This window comes from Lissotriton helveticus, assembly GCF_964261635.1.
Source record: "Lissotriton helveticus chromosome 1_1 unlocalized genomic scaffold, aLisHel1.1 SUPER_1_unloc_3, whole genome shotgun sequence".
NCBI lineage: Eukaryota > Metazoa > Chordata > Amphibia > Caudata > Salamandridae > Lissotriton > Lissotriton helveticus.
In genome coordinates, this window is record NW_027611670.1 from 2,265,017 (window position 1) to 2,277,347 (window position 12,331).

At 45.0% G+C, this 12,331-nt stretch overlaps 2 protein-coding genes across 2 annotated transcripts in view; one reads left to right on the top strand and one right to left on the bottom strand.

Annotated features, from left to right (window-relative positions):
- The window catches only part of LOC144805858 (uncharacterized), a 2,350,900-nt gene that overhangs the window by 374,303 nt on the left and 1,964,266 nt on the right, over positions 1–12,331 (top strand). The gene's annotated exons all lie outside the window — the stretch shown is intronic.
- The window catches only part of LOC144805847 (uncharacterized), a 108,933-nt gene that overhangs the window by 6,576 nt on the left and 90,026 nt on the right, over positions 1–12,331 (bottom strand). Inside the window, exon 6 of the mRNA XM_078672325.1 lies at positions 3,977–4,087. Within this exon, the coding sequence (XP_078528451.1) occupies positions 3,977–4,087 (111 nt within the window). The remainder of the gene's footprint in view (positions 1–3,976; positions 4,088–12,331) is intronic.

A 12,331-nucleotide genomic window follows, 5' to 3' on the forward strand; every position in this document is an offset into this window, starting at 1 on the left:
ATTATTACGAGTGCACCTCCTTTGTCAGCTTTGCAGCAAACTATATTCTGATTGTTGACAATTTGATTGATCGCTTGCCTTTCTCTGATGGTAAAGTTGGTGTTTTTTGTAACAGGTTTCTTAAACAGTTCCTTAATTTCGTTCATGGTGATGGTCTCATAGGAGTCAAATGTTTTGTGACTAACCGGTGCCACGAATGAGCTTTTGCTCCATAAGCCCATATGAGTGTCTCCAGTTTCTCCTGTGGACTGGGGGACCACATTGGTAAAAAAATGTTTAAGTCTGATGTTCCTCATGACTTTAAATAAGCTGGCTTCCGTTTCAGGCTCATTTGATTGATACGTTGGTACAAATGACGTGCCGCGTTGTAGTGTGGTTATTTGACAATGGGTCAGTGTTTCCTTGGATATGTTAATGATTAGGATCTTTTAACAGTGCACTTTCCCTATTATAAACTTTGAGACACCCATTCTAAAATGCAGAGTACTATTTTTGAAACCGTACACACAAGAATGCCATATATTACATACCACTCATTATTTCCTAGGTCTACACAGACATCCAATCACTTACACTTGTAGTTACTCATCAATACAGGACTATAATATGCACTCATACATCTATACATGCAGTCACACTCTGCCACTCATCCATACTCACACACCTAGTTAGTAAAGCAAAGAATCAACTACATACCTATTTGCTCATGTATACAGTTGTACACACCAACTTAGTTATTTTTAGACATACTACATCACTTATTTATACAGATACGAACACATATTTACTGTGTTATACGATCACCGATAGAAGCAGACACTTATTTAGCCACACACTCTTCAAATAACTTAGTGTCACTTATACTCATTTATATACTCCAGCACTCACATATAGTGCCTTAACCCCTTCGCTGTTCATGAAGAGCTCAGCTCGTCATGCAGTACACTGGTCATGTGCTCATGACGAGCTGAGCTCGTCATGAACAATGGGATTTGAAAAAGTTCAGCACCAGGGGAGAATTGCCTTAGCATTGATGTGGTTAAAACATATGTAGTTATTCACAGATATACCACTGAGACATTCATTCACTCACCAACACACCCATACACACACTAACTCATCCATACAGCCCTTCCCAGATGCACTTTATAATCCATACAACCACTGAATCACCCACTTAGACATCTATGCACAGACTCATACACCCCCCCACGCACGCACCCACACAGACACTCAGGGACTCATAGAGATACTCAGACTACAAATCAATAACTTATATAGACACTCATGTAGTTATTCAACAACCCATGCAGTTGCTTACACACCAACGGAGAGACTAACACAGACTTTTACACTGTTTAGTCACTAACCCATGCATTCAGTAAGACACGTTCAATTACTCACTTATACAGTCAGTCACGCACCTACTAAATAATCTCTTAAGGTATTTGTAAATGCATTCATTCTTCAATACACCTTGGTGTGTGTATATATATATATATATATATATATATATATATATATATATATATATATATATATATATATATATATATATATATATATATATATATATATATTCACTAAAAAAACCATAGGTTATAGACTATATATAGTTAGGAATTTGCATTTACAAAACCTTGAAAATTCACAGAAAAAACCATTGGTTATAGACCATATATAGTTAGGGATTAGCATTTACAAAACCTTATTTTACTCGCATAAAACCATTGAAATTGGCATATATAGTTAGTTGCGCTAACTATATATCGCGCACCCGCAATCCACTGCTGATGATGTCACATATTACATCATTCATGACATGGTCAGTGACATCACTGATGACATCTCAAATGACATATATATATATAAAACATATTTAACCTTTACAGAAACACAAAGTCACTGGATGATGTCATCAGTGATGTCATCAGTGATGTCATTTGGGATGTCTTCAGTGATGTCATCATTGATGTCACTGACCATGTCATGAGTGATGTTATATGTGACATCATCAGCAGTGCATTGTGGGCATGTGAGTTATAGTTAGCTCGACTAACCAGAACAGGCGAATTTCTTTGGTTTTATATGAGTGAAATGTCCAACTAACTATAACGTCCATGAAACCTATGTTTTTTTTCAGTACATTTTTAAGGTTTTTTAAATGCGAATTCCTAACTATAACTTCTGTAAAACCTATGGTTTTTATATATATATATATATATATATATATATATATATATATATATATATATATATATATATATATATATATATATATATGTATAGATTTATAATATATTTATTCAAATAGCACCACCTTGATCCTCAGCTTTCAACAAAAGGACACAGCACCGCTCCAGAGGTAAAGAATACACACATATATATATATTTTGAGCAAGCAGTACGGGCTGCCATTGAATCCATTAGGATGTGATTAACATGGGAACCAGCCTTTTAACCGATTGAGATAAGTTTGGCCTATAAGAGTGGCAGTAGACTTGGCCCACTAGGGCACGATAGGAGTCACCCCTGTACTCAACAAGGCAGATCTATTAATGCATATATATATATGTGTGTGTGTATGTATACATACACACGCACATATTTATTGAGCCAGCAGTATGGACTGACATTGAATCCATTAGGATGTAATTAACTTAAGTTTCACCTACAAGAGAGGCAGTAGACTTGGCCCACGGGGGCATGATAAGAGTCATCACTGTACCTCCTTTTACCTCCTTTTAACCAAAATTAGTATGCAGTGGAAAATGTATGGGACATGAACGCTGATCACCCCCAGATGGAGAGAAGCAATCTGGCGCTGTGAATCAGGGACACTCCAAGATGGTGCCCTGGTTGCTCGTGTGATGGACACATAGTATGTTTCAAATGTTTTACATTGGTGTAAAAATATGTGGTGATGCATTGTTTGCCAATGTCATCCATGACCAAGGCCATAGTGCCAACGCATCACCAAATTGGATAGTGAATGGGCACTAATAAATTAACTGAGCACCTTGGAGTGAGCGCTGTTGTTGTCATAGGATCCGAGCTTTGTGCATGTATTTATGATCACTGGAAAAAAAGAACACAGTTAAAAGGTAAGTTGTGTTTGAGGCTCAAATGCGGAAAACACTGGAATTCCCAGGTATGTTTAAGAATGCACACAACACGTCAAAACTCACTTATTATGGGTAAACAAATAAAATCATATGTAAACAAATAAAACCATATATAAACAAATAAAACCATAACTCAAAGGTGTCACTGTCATCATGAACAACCCTCCTGGAGAGTATCCAAGTGAGGATGGACAAAGCAGGAAATCATCTCTTCGAACTAGAATGCGTCAACTGCTTCTTTGTAGCAGCGACCTTCACCTATAGCTGAAGAAGGGGTGAGCAGCACTGATCCGCGAGGGCTGAACCCATGCCAGATTTCCCTAATATCCTCATTAGGATTTTCAAATTTGGGTTAGGTCTGGCCTAGGCAGACCAACATTGGACACCTCGATCTAGTACAGCCCCTAAGCACCTAGGCAGATTATAAAGAGTTGTAATGCCTGCTTTTAAACAGAAACATTATCCACCTATTGCTTTCACATTGCAGTGCTCTGAACTATCAAGGTGCACACACAACACTTCTGCACAAACCACTGATGCCACATCCAGAAGACTGGAACATGGCTCCAATTGTAAACCTACCTGCTATCTGTTGGAATTATAAACTGGCCCCTAGCTCCTCTGTCACTTAACTAAACCTTTCATATATTGTAGCACTGGTACTAACAAGCGGGTCGTTCCTAAAGGCTGACGTGTGAGAATCAGAACCAGTCACCTTAAAAAAGTATGAGCTAAAAAGGGTAGTCCAATTGAACACCTTGGTTCTCGCTCACTATACAAGATTTCAAAGACTTCTAAATTGTCTTCTGCACAGATTATTGAATCAATTCTAAATAGCACAATGTCGGCACCTGAAGGACTGCACAGGCTTTCTCTTCTTCGATAGGCCGGGACATCATTGGCCTGCGTCTCTTCATCAGCATTAACACCAGCCGGTGCACCTCCACTGCCGACTACAAGCTCTGAAATGAGAGAACAGTTCTAAGCGTAGGCAAGTATTCCAGTTAGGCATGAACACCACAACTGCTCATCATGCGACAGAAACCCTTCTATGTGCTGGTTATACAATTGTTCTACAAGTAGGCGAACATCCCACAGACGCATAAACACGAGCACTCCTGCTTATCACTGATTATTATAAAACAGATTAAAGTGTGTGTGTTTGTGTGTGACTATCACAGTCCTAAACCCCTATTCTGCAGACTATAAAACAAATCAATGTATGTGTGAATATCACAGTTATAAACACCCTTAACTGCTGAATATAAAACAGAGCTATGTGTGTGTGTGTGTGTGAATATGGCAGTCGTAAACCCACTAACTGCTGATTATAAAACAGATCAAAGTGTGTGTGTATGCATGTGTCTTTGCATGTGTGAATATTGCAGAGTCATAATGCCAATAACTGCTGATCATAAAAAAGAATACCGGTATATGTGAATATCCCAGAGAGGCATAAACCCAATCACTGCAGGTTATAATTATTACTAGGGCTACCGATTTTCAGTTTGAACTCATTTTTATACATAAATATGGACAGAAAACCATCAAGTTTCCTATCTGTATTTTTAAATATGGGTAACATACAGAAAGAAAAATGCAACGTACCCTGTAAGCACCTGTCCTTGGCATGTAGTGCTGTAGATTCCCATGCTGGACATACTCCTGCCATTTAGTGTTTGGGTCAGATGTTGCAAGTTGTTTTTCTTCGATGAAAGCTTTTAAGTCCTGAGGTTTCAGTAACTCCTCTGGCGGTAAATGCGCCACTCACCGACATGTCACTAACTCCATTGTTAATTTACTTTTCGCCCAGCAGGTGAGAGTATGTATGGAGTAGTGCGTATAGAAGTTAAGTGACCATGCAAGTAGAAAAGAAAGGCATTAAAATTAAAAGATATCTGCAGCACCCACTGGCTTCCGGGAAGGTGGGTGGGCACATGTGAATCTAAAGCACTACAAGCATCGAACAGATGCTTACTGGCTAAGCACATATTCTATTCATTGCATGAGTGGCTGTAGAAACACATGCTACGCAAAGACTGTACAGCAGTACACCCTTAAGCGGTGGCTAGACAGAGCTTGGTGCAAAGGTCTGAAACAAAGTCTTGAGGACAGCTTGACCAACGCAAGCCTGCTACTTTGCCTGAACGTCCACAGTGTTTTGCAAATGTGTGCGGAGTGGACCACAGAGCAGCTCCACAATATCAGCAAAGGGTATACTGCCCAAAAGCGCCATGGTAGCTCCCTGTTTGCGAGTGGAGTGTGGCCTGGGGCGGGAAGGTAGGGCGCTTTTAGTGTCAGTATAGCAGGTCTGCCAATTACTGCCTTTGACATGGGATGGAATTATCAGGCTGGCAAAAACAAACAAACAGCGATTTGGTCCTGACTGTGTAATACAAAAGAGCACGCTTAACGTCAAGTGTGTGGAGTGCCCTTTCAGCGACAAAGTCAGGTTGAGGGAAAACACTGGGAATAATATAGACAAATTAAGGTGGGAAGGGAAGACCACTTTGGACAAAACCTTACGATTGCTTTTAAGAACCAATTTGTCTTTATGAAGTTGGAAAAAAGATTATTAAAGAATGAGGGCCTGCAACTCACTGACACACCTATGTGACGCGATTGATATGAGGAAGGCAATCTTCCAGGACAGGAACTGAATGGGGCAAGGATGCAGTGTCTCGAAAGGGAGTCCCGGGAGTTTAGTAAGGACAATTTTAAGGTTCCAAGCCAGGACAAGAGAGCACCCGCAATGAAATTACACACTTAAGGCCCTCCATAAATGCTTTCATTGCAGGGATTTTGAAGAGGAGAGAATACTTTCTGTTCTGCATATATCAGCAATGGCAGCTAGATGTAGCCTGATGGATGTTCAAACCAAATGTGTTCTTTGAAGATGTAGGGAGTTACAAATAATGTCACTGGAGGGGTTGACAGATTGATGTTGTTTGGTATACAGTAGTGCACAAAACACTTCCACTTTGCAGTGCAGCAAGTGTGTGGTGGGCTACGAGCCTCTCTGAGAATGTTCATGCCCTCCAGGAGCAGACCAAGGTAACCGAACTCTAGGACCTCAGGAGTCAAATCACTAGATTGAGGCGCCTGGAGTTTGGATACCGGACTTTGCCTTGGTCTTGAGGAAGTAGGTTTGGCCTGTTGAGGAGCTACTCAGGTGGAACAATGGATATCTCTAGCAGGGTTCAGAATCATGGTTGTCTTCCTCACCAAACGGAATAGGAGGAGATGAGGATAAGCGTAGGCAAAGATCCGTTGCCAGTTCAACCACAGAGCACTGCCCTTAGACTGGGTGTTTAGAAACCCGTTGGCGAAGTTTTAGCATTACACGTTTTCTGCGGAGGTAAAAAGGTCTTTGTCTGGAGAGCTCCCCCTGTGGAAGTAATGAAGCAGGACTTGCGGGTGCAGTTTCCACTTGTGGGCTTGTTGCTGTGTCCTCCTGAGCAGGCCTGCAAAATTGTTCTCCACTCCGGAAGGCATTGTGCCAGGAGGTAAATGGTAGATGGTGCAACAATAAATCTGTTGTGCTAGAGATGACAGGCTAGGTGCGAATGTGTCTCCTTGTTTATGAAGGTAGAACACAGTTGTGTAGTCTGTATGCACCACAACTACCTTGCCTTGGATCTGTTAGAGAAAAGCTGGAGTGCTAGATAAATGGTTAACAGTTAAAAGTGGTTGATGCGTAGACGCCTGCAATGAGGTGGCCAAACACATTGAACAAAGACATTGGACTCTCATATTGTTGCGATGGGCCTCCAAGCCAGTTAGCGATGCGTTCATTGTGATGGTCGACTGCAGAATTGGGTCTGCATATCGACCGCCTTGCAAAAGGTTTTTGCTGTTTCATCGTGGCAGAGAGTGAAGGGTGCTGGCATGCACCATGAAACCTAGACTGCGTAGGAGGGATCTGAGTGTGAGTCAGGCATTTTTGTCTGTTTGCGTTCTTGATCAGCCAGTCATCTAGGTAGGGGAATATGTGATTTCTCTTCCTTCGGAGGTGAGCACATACTAATGCTAAATGTTTGGTAAAGACTCTCAGGCAGTAGTGACTCCGAAAGGTAGTTCTGGAAGTGCTGGCCACTTACTGTGAAGTGGAGGTGGCAAAAATGAGATGGATGAATCTAGATGTGGAAGTAGGTGTCCTTCAGGTCAAGAATGGCCATGAACTCACCTTGCGCATGTGAAAGTATTCTGGCAGGATTGATCTATGGAGAGGGTGGAGGGCGAGGATTGGCTAGAGAGTTCTGTCCTTTTTGGGAATGGGGAAGTATATGGAGTAGGCGCCTTTGCCCTGGTGGTCATGGGCACTAGCTCAATGGCTCCTTTGGACAGGAGCGCCTGAACCTCCTACTGTGTAGCAGTGTAAGGTGTGTCGGTCTCAGGGTGTAGGTGAGAGGAGGAATGTTTGGTGGGGTGGCAATGAGTTCTAGGCAGTAACCGTGCTCCAGTACGGGCAAGAGTCACTGGTCAGGGGTGATCTCCTTGCAGGGAAGAAAACGCTGCAAACTTCCACCGACAGGTCCTGTGTGGGCGGGGGATATAGGGTAAGCCTCCTTACTGGGGTGCCTCTGCCCTTAGAGCTTATCCCCCCTAAAGGAGCCTTTTGTGAAACCCCTACAACCCTAGTGGTGATAGCCATGTTGCTGCCTTTAGTAGGATTGGGCAGATTCTGGGCAAGTGGCTTAGAGCTGCCTTTAGACTGTTGTCTCTAAAAGGAGTCCCTGCCAGAAATGACCTGCAAGGCGCCCATTGTAAGAAAGTGGCTCTGTATATACTGGACCAAAGTAAGGTGCAGTGTGCACAGAGTCCATAGCTCCCAGAGGTATGGGAGAGGCTAAAGTTAGATATAACTTCTAAAGTTGTAGCTTTGTCGAGTAGTGAGGCAGAACCAGAGGACAGTGTAAAGCATTTGATGTACACACTCATCAGCAAAGGGTCTTACACACTCGAGAACTGAACTCTAGGCCAATTGTTTTGTACATAAAAATATATAGTTGTCTATTTTAGAACCACAAGTAGGTATCATAAATACTTTCTCAGAATGAGATGTTGCAATTGGGTGCGTACCTCCTAGCATAGTGTACGCAGGTGGGACTGCATGTGCTGTGTTTGAGGTTGGATAGTTGTCCAGTGATTGTTCCTTTAAGTGAGCGCTGTGTTAGAGTTTCCGATGATAATCTCTCAGTAGTGTGAGATCTATACCTAGAGCATCTATTTTATTTTCCAGGGATCTATTCCTGCAAGCACCACATCAAGTTTACCTAGAACTGAGGCAAGATTGGAGTCTGCAGGCTGCTGAACACCCAACAGTGGCATCAGTGGTCATGAGTGTATGAGCTGGGCACCGGATCGGAGGCGTTACATCTTTGCATCTGTGGTTTCAGCTTTGCTTAAGGGTTCAGTGGCGTATTCTGGATTTAGGCTGGCTTGCAGGTGCCAGCTTAGGCAGCGACACCCCACAGCAAGAGAAGCCCAGAGCGGCAGATGGTGTCTGGGGAGAAACAGGTATGTAGGCCACAACAGGTCCTGGAAACAGTCTGGTATTGTGCCCTATAGGGAAGGTAGAAACAGCGGCGGCCTCCAGCCAACGTCATCAGGTTAAGGCTCCCGCAATATTTGATTGAGGGCAGTCAGGTCCCTGTCAGGCACCGGTCAGGCACCTCGGAGCGGTCCATCTATGTAGTCCACAGTGGTCAGTAAAAGACACTAGTACACCCCTGCAGATGGTGTGCACCAGAAGGGAGCCCCAGTGAAGAAAAATCAGGTAAGCAGAGATTCCATTTGGAGTCTATGTAATGTGGGCCGTTTGGCCAGAATGAGTCATGCAGGACCTACAGTCTGTGCTGTCCCGTAATACAGGCCTCCAGACCTACTGTCAACCCAAGCGCAGACCACGTGAATCAAACAATTGCATTAGCCCCACACCCAGAGCTGTGATGATATGGGGTGTTCCCCACTTGTTGATAATTACCACAGGGGGCGAATGGCTCAGGCCGTGGCAGTCGCTGCTCCAGAGGCCTTGGGACCCTGACCAATATACAGCAAGTTTTCTTCTCTGGACGAACAAGGGGAGAGTGCAGAGCAGGGAGTTGTGAGGTGGGATGAAGAGAGCCTTGCCCGGCAACAGTCTAACCAGGCCGTGCGTTTCCCCAGATACCAATGGGCCACGTGGCTTCAGAGCGGGCTGCTGTTGAGAGCTACCTATCCATCTGCCCCACGGAGGCCGCTCATGATGCAGCTGGTTCCCCAGCTCCAATGACAGCTTCTGCGGGCAATCAGTGGAGTCGATGGCCGACGGGTTGAGGATAAAAATGCAGATTATGGGATCGCGCCGCAGAGCTCATCTAATCCATGTCCACCATTTTGGCCTCCATGGCCACGCCCCACAGGAAGACACTGAATTACATTATTGCATTTAATAATGCTAACTTCAGTTAGGACACAGCTAGAAATCTAATTTAAAGGCCCTTTAGTAGTTATTTCAAATCTGATTTAATGGTAGAATCAATTTTTAACAATTATACGGAAAGGCTACTTTTAGAAAGCTATATTTTAACCACCTTAAGCCTCCGAAGGCCTATGTGCCTGAGTTCTAGCTTTCAACTGGCAGTTGAATGGCCTCTGTGATGAAGTGTGAAATTTTCTCCCTGAGCAGGACAAAGGCCTTCGGTGTGGGTTGGTGTTTCTGTTCCTTTGGCAGAATGACTATCTGAGGTTTGTCCAGGAACTAAGTTCACTTCCAAGAGTCTTACCCTTCCACAGACAAAAGTCAGCTGACACCTTGGCATGGCACTTCTGTTTAAGCATGGGCTGAAAATTCGTTCCACTTGCAGAATTTGCGGATTTTCTGCAAATCTCGCGAAATTTGCAGTAAAGTCTGCGAATCAGCGGGGACGAATTTTCAGCCAAGCACTTACAGGGTTACAGCAGCAGGTGCAAAAGTTGAAGCTACTTTTTTGTAACCTTTTACAAAAGGGTTACAAAGAAATTAACTTCAACTTGGGGACCTGCTGCTGTAAGCCTGTAAGTGCTTCCTGGCGCCTCGTTGCCTACTTGCAACTATTCTCTGACCCTTGAAGCAGGGTCAGAGAATAGTTACAAGTAGGCAATGAGGTGCCTGTCACGAAAATTAAACCTCAACAGGAAGCACTGACATATATAAAAATAAGCCTTTGCAATGCAATAGGTCTCCCATTAGGAAAGTTTGAGCTATTGGTCTTGTAAATGACAATTTTTTGTGTTTATGTGTTGGTTTTGAAAATAGTTAAATTAATAGCTTTGTCATTTACAATGCCAATAGTTATAACTTCGCAAATGTGACACCTATAGCATTTGTAATGCAACATGTTTTGTATTTACGTAACTTAGCTGTATTGATATTACAAATTACAATGGCTTTTAATTTTTTTAAATAATTAATACTTAAATAAAAGTGATTTTAATTTATAATGGCAATAGCTTAAACATTTGCAAATAACTTTTGTGAAGATTATGTTCAGTGTATTTTATTGTGATGAAAATCCAAGAGCAGAAGTGAAATATTAACATCTTTTTGTGACATTTGTAATAAAGTTTGAAACATTGAGAGAACATATTTGAACCAGTTGTTGAATGGTTGTGCAGATTGATGCTGGGGTGGCGCTGTGGTGGTGCTGATTGGTGCTGTGGTGGTGCTGAGTGATGCTGTGGTGGTGCTGAGTGATGCTGTGGTGGCACTGAGTGGTGCTGTGGTGGTGCTGAGTGATGCTGTGGTGGTGCTGAGTGACGCTGTGGTGGTGCTGAGTGGTGCTGTGGTGATGCTGTGGTGGTGCTGATTGGTGCTGTGGTGGTGCTGAGTGGTGCTGTGGTGGTGCTGAGTGATAATGTGGTAGTGCTGAGTGATAATGTGGTGGTGCTGAGTGATGCTGGGGTAGCGCTGAGTGATGATGTGGTGATGCAGAGGGCAGAAAGGCACAACAAGCAGTCTAACAAAGGTCAGAAGGGCAGAAAAACAAGGGAAAAACGAGTCTAATAGAGGACAGAAGGGCACAAAAAATGAGTCTAACAGGGGATACCTGTGGAGTGCGAGAACTGACCTTGCCTTATCGAGGACTGTGGATTGTTGCCCAAGGAGCCGCCAAGGAACTGCCTAGCGCCTCGTCGGACCCGCTTCGCGGGTCCCGCAGCGCTTGAAGGATACCCCCGGACTGCTGTGGAGTGCCTGTGACATCGCCGAGGGGAGCGCGGGGCAGGCAAGTGTCTCAGCGGGGCTGCGAGCTTTCTGGCAGGGACTCCAGCGTCCAGGAGTCCCTGCGCGCCCAACTAGCAACACCTGGGCTGCTCTCCCCGCTGGACACGCCCCCGCCAACGGAGGAAAAGCGGGCTCGGCCCATTGCTCACTGGGATACCTGTGGAGTGCGAGAACTGACCTTGCCTTATCGAGGACTGTGGATTGTTGCCCAAGGAGCCGCCAAGGAACTGCCTAGCGCCTCGTCGGACCCGCTTCGCGGGTCCCGCAGCGCTTGAAGGATACCCCCGGACTGCTGTGGAGTGCCTGTGACATCGCCGAGGGGAGCGCGGGGCAGGCAAGTGTCTCAGCGGGGCTGCGAGCTTTCTGGCAGGGACTCCAGCGTCCAGGAGTCCCTGCGCGCCCAACTAGCAGCACCTGGGCTGCTCTCCCCGCTGGACACGCCCCCCGCCAACGGAGGAAAAGCGGGCTCGGCCCATTGCTCACTGGGATACCTGTGGAGTGCGAGAACTGACCTTGCCTTATCGAGGACTGTGGATTGTTGCCCAAGGAGCCGCCAAGGAACTGCCTAGCGCCTCGCCGGACCCGCGCCTCGCCGGACCCGCTTCGGGGGTCCCGCAGCGCTTGAAGGATACCCCCGGACTGCTGTGGAGTGCCTGTGACATCGCCGAGGGGAGCGCGGGGCAGGCAAGTGTCTCAGCGGGGCTGCGAGCTTTCTGGCAGGGACTCCAGAGTCCAGGAGTCCCTGCGCGCCCAACTAGCAACACCTGGGCTGCTCTCCCCGCTGGACACGCACCCCGCCTATCAGCCTACCACTGAATAGCATAGTGTATATAAGTTAACAGGGTAACCGCTACGCGGGAGCAGCCCGGGACAAGGGCGGGACCGTCTAAGGCCGTCGTAGGCCGGAATAGGCCGGGCTGGGCCTACTCTCTTGGTCTGCTCAACCAAACTCTGGTTATAT